The sequence below is a fragment of the Macaca nemestrina genome, chromosome 7 (genome assembly GCF_043159975.1).
Source record: "Macaca nemestrina isolate mMacNem1 chromosome 7, mMacNem.hap1, whole genome shotgun sequence".
Classification (NCBI taxonomy): Eukaryota; Metazoa; Chordata; class Mammalia; order Primates; family Cercopithecidae; genus Macaca; species Macaca nemestrina.
The window spans coordinates 13,866,617-13,879,254 of record NC_092131.1 but is presented as its reverse complement, the minus strand read 5'-3'; the positions used below and the strand labels follow the sequence as shown (position 1 = coordinate 13,879,254).

At 52.2% G+C, this 12,638-nt stretch overlaps 1 protein-coding gene across 1 annotated transcript in view; it reads right to left on the bottom strand.

Moving 5' to 3' along the window:
* Positions 1 to 12,638, bottom strand: part of LOC105467513 (ankyrin repeat and SOCS box containing 2) — a 43,226-nt gene that overhangs the window by 21,508 nt on the left and 9,080 nt on the right. The window contains exons 2-3 of the mRNA XM_011717145.2: positions 9,007 to 9,285; positions 1,370 to 1,474 (exon numbers count right to left, since the gene is read on the bottom strand). Of these exons, the coding sequence (XP_011715447.1) occupies positions 1,370 to 1,474; positions 9,007 to 9,212 (311 nt within the window). The 5' untranslated portion in view covers positions 9,213 to 9,285. The remainder of the gene's footprint in view (positions 1 to 1,369; positions 1,475 to 9,006; positions 9,286 to 12,638) is intronic.

Genomic DNA, 12,638 nt, shown 5'->3' with positions numbered 1-12,638 from the left:
CCGGTGAAGCAACAGACCCAGCAAGGACGATGGGAAACTGACCAGATAAGTCCTGAAGTCCCCATCAACACCGTCACTGCCACCTTCACGAGTTCCACTTAGGAGCAGCCAGAGCAGCCCCTGCCAGCATCAGGAAAAGCCCAGTGGGGGTATGTGCCCCCCTTTTCCTGGAGGGTCTTCAATGGGACCCCAGCTGAAGTGGAAGGGAGGAGGGCTGGCTTTTCTCGTGGCCTTGGTGAGCAGGACGCGGTGCAGTGTCGTGAGAACACTTTCAGGACCTGCCGCCCAGCTTAGGTCTCTCCAGCTGTGATGCAAGGACCCTGGAGCTCTTAGCCCACACATTCACAGCTTCTCTGTGACCTCAGACATAGTCTCTGCCCTGTGGGTGGGGGAGGGTGCTGGGGGGGTCAGGCCATCAGAAAGTAATAAGCTGGATGGGACCCTAGAGGTCACGTTGCCGTGTCCTACAGAGAAGGGAGACTCAGAGGAGCCAGCAACTCTCAGGCAGTCACGTGGGAGGTAGCAGTAGCTGAGACCAGCACTGGGTTTCCCTTTTCCAGATTGTCAACCACTCCACACACCCACCACACCAAGGAAGTGGAGGGCGGCAGGATTTGAAAAAGGCTGGGAAGGAGAAAGAAAATACTGACCAATTGCCTCCTCCCTTCTCTACAACGTAACTGAGTGAGGAAATGCGGTTCCAGTGATGGGGCCCCTCTTTTGCTTTTGGCTGCTTCCGGGGTCACTATTCCAGCGGTACAGAGAGGGGAGGGAGGCAGAATTATTTTCTAAGGAACCCATTAGCCCTGCCCCTGGTGCCAGGCAAACAGAACCCCTGCAGCTTAGATTAGTTCTGGATTTTAGCACCTGGCACTTCACAAACAAGGACAACAAAACAAAACAAAGGCTGTGGGTGTGGGCATTTTGGATGGACCCAGAGTGATGGCATGGAGGAAAGTGAGACTGGGACAAACAAGGGTGCAGCCAACTCATCAAGTTCAACTCCAAGCTCTTCTGGGCCTCAGGAGTGCTAAGGCCATCTCCCCAATTTCCCTCGTGCTGGGTCCCCAGTTTCAGAGCCCCGTGGGGCTCCTCCAGCACTCAGGTCCCGTGCTGGGGGCATCTGAGGGAGGATCACCAGCATGCCTGGCTGGCAGTTCCTTGAGGACCAAAGTCTGTGGCCACCAAGCCCAGCTCAGCAGGAGCAGCGGGGCCCCAAGGGGACGCCCCTAGAAGGGGCTTGCACGGCAGGTGCCTCCATAGTGCCCTCTGCCCTCCTGGGGGCTGGGGGCCTGCTTCCCACCCTCCCTACCATCCCAATTAGGGGAGTGAACTTGGATGGTCCTGGGGCCAGACAGGAGTCACTTACGCCAGCTGGGAGGTCTGGAACAAGCTGCTGCTGTATTTCTGCATGACCCCTTGGAACAAGCCCATCGGGGCCCGGGCCGGTGAGCTCTCAGGAGGTGCAGTGGACCTGGAGGGTGCAGAGCAGGAGTGAAAGAGGGAAAAGTACTCTGCATAGGAGAAGCGAGTCATGGCTTCAGGCAGGAACGAGGATGGAGGGAGAGCCGGGGAGGGACTGACTGACAGACAGACACAGGGCTCTGAACCAAAGCAGATGGCTGGGTCCTCTCTGTGTGCTGGACACAGCTGCTGTGTCTCCGGATTATTTTTGGCCCTTGGAGGAAGCCCTGGGAGATTTAAATGACCATATAAGACAACAATGAGGTTAACCTCACCCCACCCCCTCGTCCCCCTCCCCAGCCAACCACGAGAGAGGCAGATAGGAAGCAAGGTGACATTCTTCACCCAGGAGGATGTGAGCCACGGACGGCAGGTCGGCAGGTCCCTGGATGAAAGGGGCTCAGGCTCACCGCTGGCCAGGCAGATCCCTGCAGGGCTGGATGAGAGATTCATGGGGAAGCAGAGGATAGGGGAGCAAAGCTGAGAAACCAAGCTGTGCCTGTGGCCCCCACGCCCACCTGCCGGCCCCTCATTAGGGGATCTTGTCCTAGGGGTGGGAGCAGATGCTATAGTAACTTCTACAGTGTTACTATAGGATGCACGAGGAAGGGTGTCAGAACCAGGGCTGCAGTCAGACACAGGTTCATATCCAGGCTCTGGCACTCCTTGGCCGTGTGACATGGGACGGGTTGACCTTCTCTGTGCCTTAGTCCCCCCATCTGCAAGGTGGCATGAAAAGAGCCTGTGCTCGATGGCCGGTGAGGCCTGAGTAAGCGAATTGTGTGAGGAGTTTAGTGGAGTGTAAAGCACAGAGGGTGTTCCACACGTGCTAACTATTCATTTTATCATGCTTTTGCCTCTATGGCCTCAGTTTTCCCACCCCACCAGGCTCTTGTGAGAGTGGAAGAGCTGGAAGGAGGTGGGATGGCCACTCCACAAATCTGAGTTGGCCTGAGGTTGTCGTGAAAACAGGGTATGTGGCCCCTACTGACCCCACACCCAGTAGGTCAGGCCTGGCGCTCTCGACACCCTAGTGGCCCTGGCCTTTCACTACACTCTTCTAGGGGGGACTGGGGGGGACTCTGCTACTAGTGACTCACAGCCTGTGGGGCATGGGGTAATTATGACCCTGAGAAGCACCCACACTCTTTCTGGTCGGGCCACAGCCTACAGATTCTGTGGGTACCCCCGCAAGGCCAGGGTCTGGTAGAGAGGAGCAAGGGTAGTGGGAGGAGGGGAACCTGCTCACTCCTCTGCTTCAACCTCTCAGGGCTGGCTGCAGGCCTGGCTGCCTTCCTCATCCTCGCCGCCGTCACTCCCTCCCGCCTTCCTTCTCCCATCCCCTGCTCCTGGTCTTCTACTGACCCACATTGGGGCACATGCCCTCATTTATCCGCATCCATCGACCGTAGATGGGGGTGCCTTTTACAGATGAAGACATGGAGGCTGTGAGAGGGGACGTAACTGCACAGGGTCACCTGCAGTGGGGCAGCGAGTGGAGCAGAGGTTCAGACCGCCACTGTCTGCCCAGCTCCTGATGACACCCTGTCCTCTGAAGGCCTGGCCTCTTCCTGCCTTTTCATCCTTTCTCTAGCTCTCCGACCTCCACACCGACTGGCCCTGTGACTTTGAACAAGCCCCATCCCCGCTCTGTGCCTCAGTTTCCTTATTTGCAAAATGGAGAAGTGGGACCAGGACCAGACTGGGGATGTCCTCGCTGCTTCTGTAGCTGTGGAGAGATTCAGTGTCCAACAGATCCCAGAGCCAAGGCCCCTCCTTAGCCCTAACAGCTGCTGGGTTCAGCGTCCTCTGCATTAGTGCCTGGTCCTGAGAAGGAGAGAGAGCCGGGCAGGTGGAGGCAGCCTGGGGCCAGGCTCACCTCGGTTGTCTCCAGCCCTGTTGTCTTGATGAGGCCCTGGGCTTCCACCTCCCAGGATCCTTGGGTCGCAGCCACCCTCATGCTTAGTGCATCCGTGGCCTCTGATTACCTGCCATTGTTAGAATGTTTTTAGCAGGATAATAAAGCACTGGGAAAAAGCCCACTGCACTGTCCTAAACGAGGACCTGTCTCTGCATAATAATAGCAGCAGCAGTGATGGCCGGGATATTGAGGCTGATGGACGTGGAGGGAGACGGTGATGATGACAATTTCTGACAACTGTGCAGGGCAAATGTTCACGAAGGCATGCTGAGCCTCTCCTCATTTCCATCCTCCTGCCACCATTGATGGAAGCAGTGGGTGTGCTGTTCCCATTTTGCAGATGAGGAAACAGACAAACTGAGTTGCCTTCAACAAAGATTTCCCAGCTCTGGCTCGGTCCCAGAGCCCAGCTCTGTGTAGCGATGCAGCTCATTAAGATGTATCTTTCTGTGGATCCTGAGGATGTTTGGAAGCCAGCAGGGAGGGAGACAAGGCCACACACAGCCATAGAGTCACGGAGGACAGGGTGAGATCAAGGCAGAAGGGCTTATTCTGGGAGCACTGAGATTGGGGTGCGTCCACTGGCTTTGGAGCTGGTGACTGGGCAAGGCGACTGCTCAGAGTTACTGAGCCGTGAGTCTCAGGGCTGGCTGGGGAGCCAGGGCCCCTGGCTGGGTTTCGTGCGCTTGCCAATCAAGGCTGGAGGCCCCATTTCGCCTCGGGCCCCAAGCAGGGGAATTACCAACAGAGCAAAACTCCTGGGCTGAGTCATCAGAGGCGAGAGGAGCCTGGCCTCGGCAGGATGTGGGTACAGGTCATGCCCTGGAAGAGCCCCAGGTAGGGCCTCTGTCCTTTGCGTGTCACTGGGCAGGTTCTGGGGAGAGTGTGTCACCATCACCTGACCCTGGAGTCCAGCTTATCATAAATTCAGGCACAGTCAGGCTCAGTGAGAGCAGAGAATGGACTGGGAGGACAGTGCTCCTAGTTGCTCGGTGAGTCAATGGATGGCTGCTCTGTCTGAGTTAGTAAGAAGCCCAGGTCAGCCCCAGGGAGGCAGCGATTGGGCTGGGCCTGGCTGAATGCAGGGGCAAGTAAGCACCTTAATAGAGGAGGAAGCTAACAAAATCGAGATTCCACCCCACGCCCGCCACTGTGCCATGAGTCCACCCCACGCCCGCCACTGTGCCATGAGAGTCCACCCCATGCCTGCCACTGTGCCAGGCCCTCTGTTCTCTCACCAGAGCCTCACGGCAACCCACATCAAGCCCAGATGTCAAGAGTAGTAGCACACAGGCACTTGATACATTTAAGTAAATAAAACAAAACAAACAAAAGTCTTTGAAGGATTAAAACCCCATATGGCAATCTTGGTATTGTGTGTTTGTGGACCAAGATCTCATACTCCTGGAGAGCCAGTCCCCTGCCCTCTTAGGTAGAGAGAAGAGCTCATAGCATGTAACTAACCCCCACCCTGGTTCCTGCACGGTCTCTGGAATCGGCCTCCCATCCATGAGGTTTCTATTTCTCCCTCACCCACCAGCCAGTCCATCCTTTCTGGGCTGACCAGAGAAGAATCACATGTGGAGGAGAACATGAATTCCAAGCTGCTGTGACTCTGCCTTCCTATCCATAGCTGCGATTCATTGAGCACTTGTTATAACAGGCACATTGCGCCAAGCATCTCATTTAATTCCCCAGTCACTTGGTGAAGGAGATGTAATTGGCTTCCTTTGCAAATGAGGGAACTGAGGCTCAAAGAGGCCTGCTTCCTCTAGTCTGCTTGACGAACTCCTATTCATCCTGCAAAGCCTACTTCCTTGACTAAGTGAATTGACCTTTTGTAGTGTCCCTTTGTAACTCAGCAAGCTGTGCTCTCCCTGCTGTGTCATCAGGTAGTTCTGGGCCTTCACCCTCATTAGACTGTGATCTTAGGAAGAGCAGGGCCCAGCCCTGATTCACAACTTGGCATATCATAAGTGCACAGTAAGTGTGGGTGGCTTGATTTGAATTGTTTGAAGCTGTGCACACATCAGCCTCAGCCAGTTCCTGCTTCATGTTTTCCTCATTTGTCTTCTCAGAAATGTATCTTAAATAAAATGCAGAAGTTTAAAGATTATGAAGACCCAGCTTCCTGGACTCATTCTGACTGCTCCATTCATGGAAACCTGGGGCTCTGCACCTCATGGGTTCGAGGACCGCACTTCTCCGTGGAACAGGAAGCTAGGTCTGTCTCTTTGGGCTCCCTCAGGGGACCAAAGCTTGGCAAATGATCCTCATTTGATTCTCATCACATTCTGTCCCTTACATTGAGGTGGGACAGAAGCAAATTGGGAAATGGTTTTCAACAGAATTCTGTTTTCTCCGGGGTACTGATCTGACTTTCATTTCTAAGATCCCAAAGACTCAGTGGACTCCATTTTGGTCACAATATAATAATGACCAATTACATTGCCAGAGCATTTTATTGGTTTCAAAGGTATTTATTTGTTTAAAACCGTTTATTAGGTAGCTACAATGATCCAGGCTCTAAGCTGGGCTCTGGAGATTAAAAAATAAACAAATAAATAAACAATATCAGCTCAGCTCTCTGTCCCCAAGGAGGTCACAGTCTAGTTGGGAACACTCTCAGGAGGGCGTCCCAGGAAGACCCGAGAAGCTTGTCTGTGAAGCAGAGGCCGTCATGAGGTTGGTGCTGGAGCACTCCGACAGGGCCAGGGAGGTCCATACCAGCTGCAAGATGTGGGAAGCTCCAACACCCGCCTCATCGTGTTTGCTTTTCGCAGGAATACTGCAAGGGGAGCACAGCACATTTTCGCTGTTGCTATTGTAGAGATGAGGCCATTGGGGCTCAGATAGGGCTAGCAACTCACCTAAGGTTGCACAGCCAGTGATAGGGGAAGAATTTGAATCTCTAGACCTACTTCTCTTTCCACTCTGCTGCCTTTTCATCTATTCCTTTACTCACCCATTCACTCGTTCACAGATAGCCATGTGGTGCCTGCCACAGGTCAGACACAGCACTTCACTGGAAGCATAGGTTAATGGCAGAAGCAGACAAATAAATAAGAATTGTAAGTCAAGGTCAAGGCCACAAGGGAACAACCATGAGAGCAAGTAAGAGGTGAAAAACCAGTTGGCCTGGGACAGTGGTCAGGGCAGGACTGGCTGAGGTGATGCTTAATCTCAGACCCAAAGATGAGAAGAAGCTGCCATGTGGATTGCCTGGGGACAAGGGTGACATCCTGTTGCTAAACTTGCTGTGGATTTATTTGGACAGATAAAAGTGAACAAGGACTGTCTCGGGTCCTGCACTCACTGTAATGCGTGTCTGGGTGTGACAGCACACGTGCGTGTGTGCTGGGTGAATTTGGGGACCCTGGGCCTCTGTGAGTAGGAGACGGACGTAATGAGGTCAAAACCTCACCTCAAGATGGGGTAGGGGAAGGAAACAGAGGCCTTCACAGCATCAGCAGAGCCTGGCGAAGTGTCTGAACTTCAGAGCGGGACAGATTTTGGTTCCATGCCCGGCCCTGGCCCTGCTGTGGGCGTGTTTTGTCGTCTGTAAAATGAACACAAAAGCATCCACTTTGGGTGGCTTTTGTAAACATTAACTGAATGAATGTGTGGCAGGCACATGGGAGGTGCTCAATGTGCATTTGGGGGGAGGAGAATTGCATTAAACATTCTATCTAAGGGCTTTTTCTTCCCAGCAGGACCCAAGCCCAGCCTCCTTCCAGAAGCGAAGGTGCAGAACCGAACCTAGGAGGTTTCAGGTCACTCGTAGAGTAAGAAAATGCAGGTTGACCCTCTTCTGCTATATTGCTTGTGGGGCTGGACCTCAGATGAGGGCTGCTTGACCTGGGAGAAATGGTCTCAGTTCTCCAGGAGAGCTTTTTCCGCAGGAAGTTAAATAAATGTTCATGGCCCAGTGTGGGCCTCCATTTCCTTACCCACCGGATGAAGGCAGAGTCAGGGTCTGGAGGCCGAGGGCGCACTTTGTTCTAATGTTTCCAAGCATCCCTGGGACTCCTGAGGGGGATCCTATGCTGGGGAGAAGGCTGCAGACACCTGGGGGGACGTGCTGGCTTCATGCAGCAGGCCGTCTTCAGAGGGAGGATGCCCTATCTTTATCTGACCCCCTCCTGAGAAAGAGGAACTTGTGGTCTGTCTTTGGCTGAACCAGCCAGAACAGGAACCAGGGCCACTTTGAGCACGAGCCAAGATGAACCCAGTCCTTGGCTTCAGGTTTCTGTTTTTCAGATTGGGTTTCAGAATGGAACGCCCTCGGGGGAGCTTAGTAACCTGGAGTCTTCGTACTCATTCCAGCTGCCCGCCTTCCCTTTTAAAAGGGGCTCCTCAGCTCTGGGCCTCCGCCCAGCCAGCCTGACAGAGATGGTCCAGCCTTGGTAAGGGCAAAGTCCCTTAGGGGACAGGGCTGAGATGCACCATCACCCACCTTCATCCCCTGTCAACTGTGACTGTGCATCGGAAAAAGTCTGTTTATTGTTGTTGTTATTTGAGAAGGAAGCTGAGGTTTTGAGAGGTTAAGTGACTTGCCTGAGGTCACGCAGGGAGCTAGCTGGCTGCTGTACACAATGAGATTTGTGGCCCATCAACACAATTGTCACAGCAATTCCCATGCCCTGCCATTCATGCCCAAACACACTTGACCTTGGCTGGGGGTGGTGGGGAGCAAAAGCAATTTTATGGCTTATATAGGTCTTTTCCAAATGCAGTTTAAGATCAGTTACCACTCTGCTTCATCATCTCTCTAGCTCCCACCTCCTACAAAGAAGGTGTCTTCTAGATCTGCACCGTCTAATAAGGTAGTCACTGGCCATATGTGGCTGGGGAGGGCTTGAAATGTGGTGGGTCTGAATCAAGATGCGCTGTGAGTGTAAAATACACACTGGATTTCAAAGACTTGTTGGACAAAAAGAAATGATAACAATCTCATTCATAATTTTATATTGATGGAAATACAAATATATTGATGGAAATGGTGATATTTCAGATGTGAAATACCAATGAAAATTAATTTCACCTGTTTCTCTTTACTTTTTAACTGTGACTATTGGAACCTTTAAAATTGCATCCGTGCATTGCAGTTGTGGCTGGTGTCATATTTGGATGGCACTGCTTTAGAAAGTCCTGTGACTGAGAGGATGAGGTGGTGCTGAGAAGGGGGAGCCGGAAGAGGAGACAGGATGGCCCTGTGGGCAGACATCCCTTGCTCACCAGACATGTTTTTCGAGGGAGGCTGCGCTGCAAGATAGGGAGCCAGGCAGCTCCGATCTCTGCAGCATTATCTACTGGCTGTGTGATCTTGGGCCTGTTTTTCAGCCCTGAGCTTCAGTTTCCTCCTCTAAACGGGTCTATAACCCAGAGCCCGCTGAGAGGGTTCCTAAGCGGATGAAAGGAGGCAGAGTGTGTATAGCACCCACTGCAGTACCTGGCACAGCCAGAGCTCAGTAAGTTCAGATAACAAATGTAAATCAGAAAGGTGCAAAAGGCAACCTAGAGACCAGGATACCTTTGTTTTGGATTAACAGCATTTGGGATCTGCAGTCTGTGGATGTCCTGGATGGCCCCACTCCCCTCATCAGCCTCGCCTTGCTCACCTGGTCCATGGGTAGAAATGGGCAGGTTGGCGGTTGGCACATGCAGACACGGTGGCCTCAGCAGTGGTTGGACCCCTTGTCTTGTCCGCTAGGCTCTGCTCGATGGCCATCTGCACCAGTTCCTCCTCGCTCAGGCTGCTGTACAGGCTGTACTCCTCCTGCCCAATGGTGCACTGGCTGCCCCGAGTGCTGATCTGCGTGGCCATCCTCCTCCACCTCTCACCCTGGCCTCCAGAACAGACACCCAGTGGGGAGGAGGGAACAGCAAATCAGAAAACCCTGTGAGGAAACCAAAACCATCCTGGTCATGAACAGTTTTGGGGCCGGGCGGGATGGCTCAAGCCTGTAATCCCAGCACTTTGGGAGGCTGAGACAGGCGGATCATGAGGTCAGGAGATCAAGACCATCCTGGCGAACACGGTGAAACCCCGTCTCTACTAAAAAATACAAAAAAACTAGCCGGGCGAGGTGGCGGGCGCCTGTAGTCCCAGCTACTCGGGAGGCTGAGGCAGGAGAATGGCGTAAACCCGGGAGGCGGAGCTTGCAGTGAGCTGAGATCCGGCCACTGCACTCCAGCCTGGGGACAGAGCGAGACTCCATCTCAAAAAAAAAAAAAAAAAATTCATTCATTTGGTCACATGACCCACCCAACCACTTATCCATCTATATATCCATCCATCCACTCATCTCTTCATTTACCCACCAGCCCATCTCACCATCCATCCATTTATTCATCCTCCCACACATCCATCTACCCACCGACCTATATATTATCTACCTTCCCATCCATCCACCCCTCTATCCATATATTCAACTGTCCAACCACCCATTCAACTGCCCTCCATCTATCCTCCTATCCGTCCATCTCTCTACTCATCTGACCATTTATCTGTCATTCTCTCATCATCACTACTCATCATTCATCCATCCATTCATCTTTCTATCCATCCAACCATCCATCCAACTGTCCTCCCATCCCTCCATTATCCTGTCTATCCACCCAGCCATCCATTTATTCATGCATCATCCCATCCACCCACCATACATTCATCTAGCCAATCATCCACTCATCCATTGTTTATTTTTCCATTCCAGATAACCTATTTATCCATGTATTTATACATACATTAACTAAAAGGTCACTCGTCGAGCACCCACTCTGTGTCAGGCACTCTTCTAAGCACTGAGGATACAACGATGATTCCAACAGACAAAAATCTTTGCCCTCATGGAGCTTACACAGGATTGCATACCAGTTACCAAGAGCATAGATCCTGGCATTTCTCCATTTCTTTTCACTGTGGCCAGCCTGAGAATACCAGAGATGAATCAGACACAGACCCATTACTTGAAATCACACGATCTAGTTAAAATCAGTCATTAAAATAATGTTCCATGTTAATTCTAGTGACTCTTTTCTTAAAAATGCCTCAAAGAGTAATGGACTCCAGTCGGGTGCCAACTGCTCTAAGAAAATGAAGTGGAATCAACTAAGCTTGATTTTTGTTCTGGCTGGCTGACTCACACTGTGTGGGTCAACGGTTCTTGGTCCTGGCTGAACGTTGAATCACATGGCCCTCTACAAAATACCCTGAATACCAGTGCATTACTTTGATTTGTTCAGCAAATATTCACTCCCTTTCCCTAAAGGCAGATCTTTCCCCACCCTTCCCTACTGATATGGACCTCAAGTCTGCATGATTTGCCCTGGCCTATGAGTGCTGATGGACACGCGTCAAGGAGACACATGACAAGTGTGTGCACTGGGGTTTGCTCTTGCTCCTCTGCCATCACCAAGAGAAGAGCTTCCCACTGGAGCTTGCTGCCCCTCAGCCTCGGCCCCAGAGAGAACCCACCTGGGCACCTGAGCCCAACGTCCTCAGAGGAGCCTTCTCCTTCTTCAAGGCCCAGGGAAAGTGCCCTCTTCTGGGAAGCCTACCCAGATCCTTCTGGGAAGAGGAACTTCTCCTGAGCTGTGGTCAGTAGTTCATGGGTGGACTTGACCCTGCATCCTCTTTCCAAGGCCAGCACCTTATGTGAGGAGGTCAAAGTTCACTGTATGGCTGGCCAAACAGCTCCATTTTCATAGGGTGTGGCAGATCCTGCAGATGGTCCTCCCCAACGGCCATTTCCCCCATCTTCCCTGATAGCAGAACCTGACTTTGTCTAGGCAACAGGGTGCCCTGTCCCATGGATGAGTTATGACTGCTTCAAGCCAGGTGGGACAATCTCACCGCCTCAGCCAGTGATTAGTCCAGGGGTGGGAATATAGCCTAGTTTTATCCAAAGAGTTAAAACAGAAAGTCTGCTGGGGTGCTGCTACAGAAGACTTTCCTTTCTAATAAAAGAGAGAGTAGTGAACAAAATGACTCCTTGCCCCAACCTCTGCTTTGTGCTTGGAGGACTTGATGCCTGGAGTGGCAGCAGCCATCTCGTGACCATGAGGGGGACAGTGAATGACAGGTTGATACAATGAGTTTGGCATAATGAGTAATAGTTTTTCTGGATCCCTCATTACGTTGCAGAACTGCTGAACCAATGCTGGTTCTGCCCACCCTAGCCTCCTTGTTAGGTACTGAAGATCCTTGTGGTTTAGCCAATGTCAGTTGGGTTTTCTCTTATAGACAGTTAAAATCGTCTTAACAGATGGCTCTCAGGCCTGGCTGAGAGTCTTGAAAACATATCAAGGCCCTGGTTCAGCCCTGTATCAATGAACTCAAAGCCTCAGGGCTGGGACCCAGGCACTGCAATGCTAGAGGCTTCTCTGGTGATATTAGTGTGTGGCCAGGGTTGAGAACCACACTGCTCAATGAGATTAATATGTCAGGTGGCCACTCTGTGGTCCACACTAAGGGAGGGAAAGGGTCATGACCTCATAATCATTTTATGCCTGATACTTGGAGTACTGTTATTTATAGCAGCAGCAGTTTTACTTATTGTCAAAGGATCCCAGGACAGGGAACTGAGGGACTTGGGTTTCTGTCCCAAGTCAGCCGTGAGCACCTCTCTTCCTCTCTTGAGTCCTCATTTTTTCCATCTGTTAAATGGCAGGGTACAGTAGAGCCTGTCCTCTGGCACTCTGGTACTGGCAGGAGGTACCTGTGCAGCTGGGTGGAGCCCCATCTCCAGCTGACCCAGGTCTGTCTTCCCACCCCTTCACTGCATCTGTGTGGCTGGGGTCCCTGCCAGGTCTGAGTTGGCCTAGGTCTGCCTTCAGAGGGGTGGGGAATGGGCTTTGCCCAATGAGGTATGACACACTCCTCTTCTCTAGAGCTGGTTTGGCTTGACATACCCCACCGCCTGGTGCAAGGGAGGGGCTCAGTGCACATGGTGCTAAACTAGCAGGAAGTGCTGGTACCCAGGACCTGGCCTGGCATCCTGGTGCCACCATCTAAAGGTGTCTGCTCAAAGCCAGGGCACAAGGGGGAAGAGCACTGCACTAAGAGTCATAGGCTGAGCTATAATTGCCATGCTAATGCCAAAGTGCTTTGTGACCTCGGCTAAGTCCCTGTCCCACTCTGGGCCTCAGTTTTCTCATTGCAAAAGGAGGATTTGGCGCTGGAAGGTTTCCGCAGATTTTTCGGTTCTGAAGAGTCGGCAACTCAGTGAGATGTTTGGTTTGGCTCTGTGCT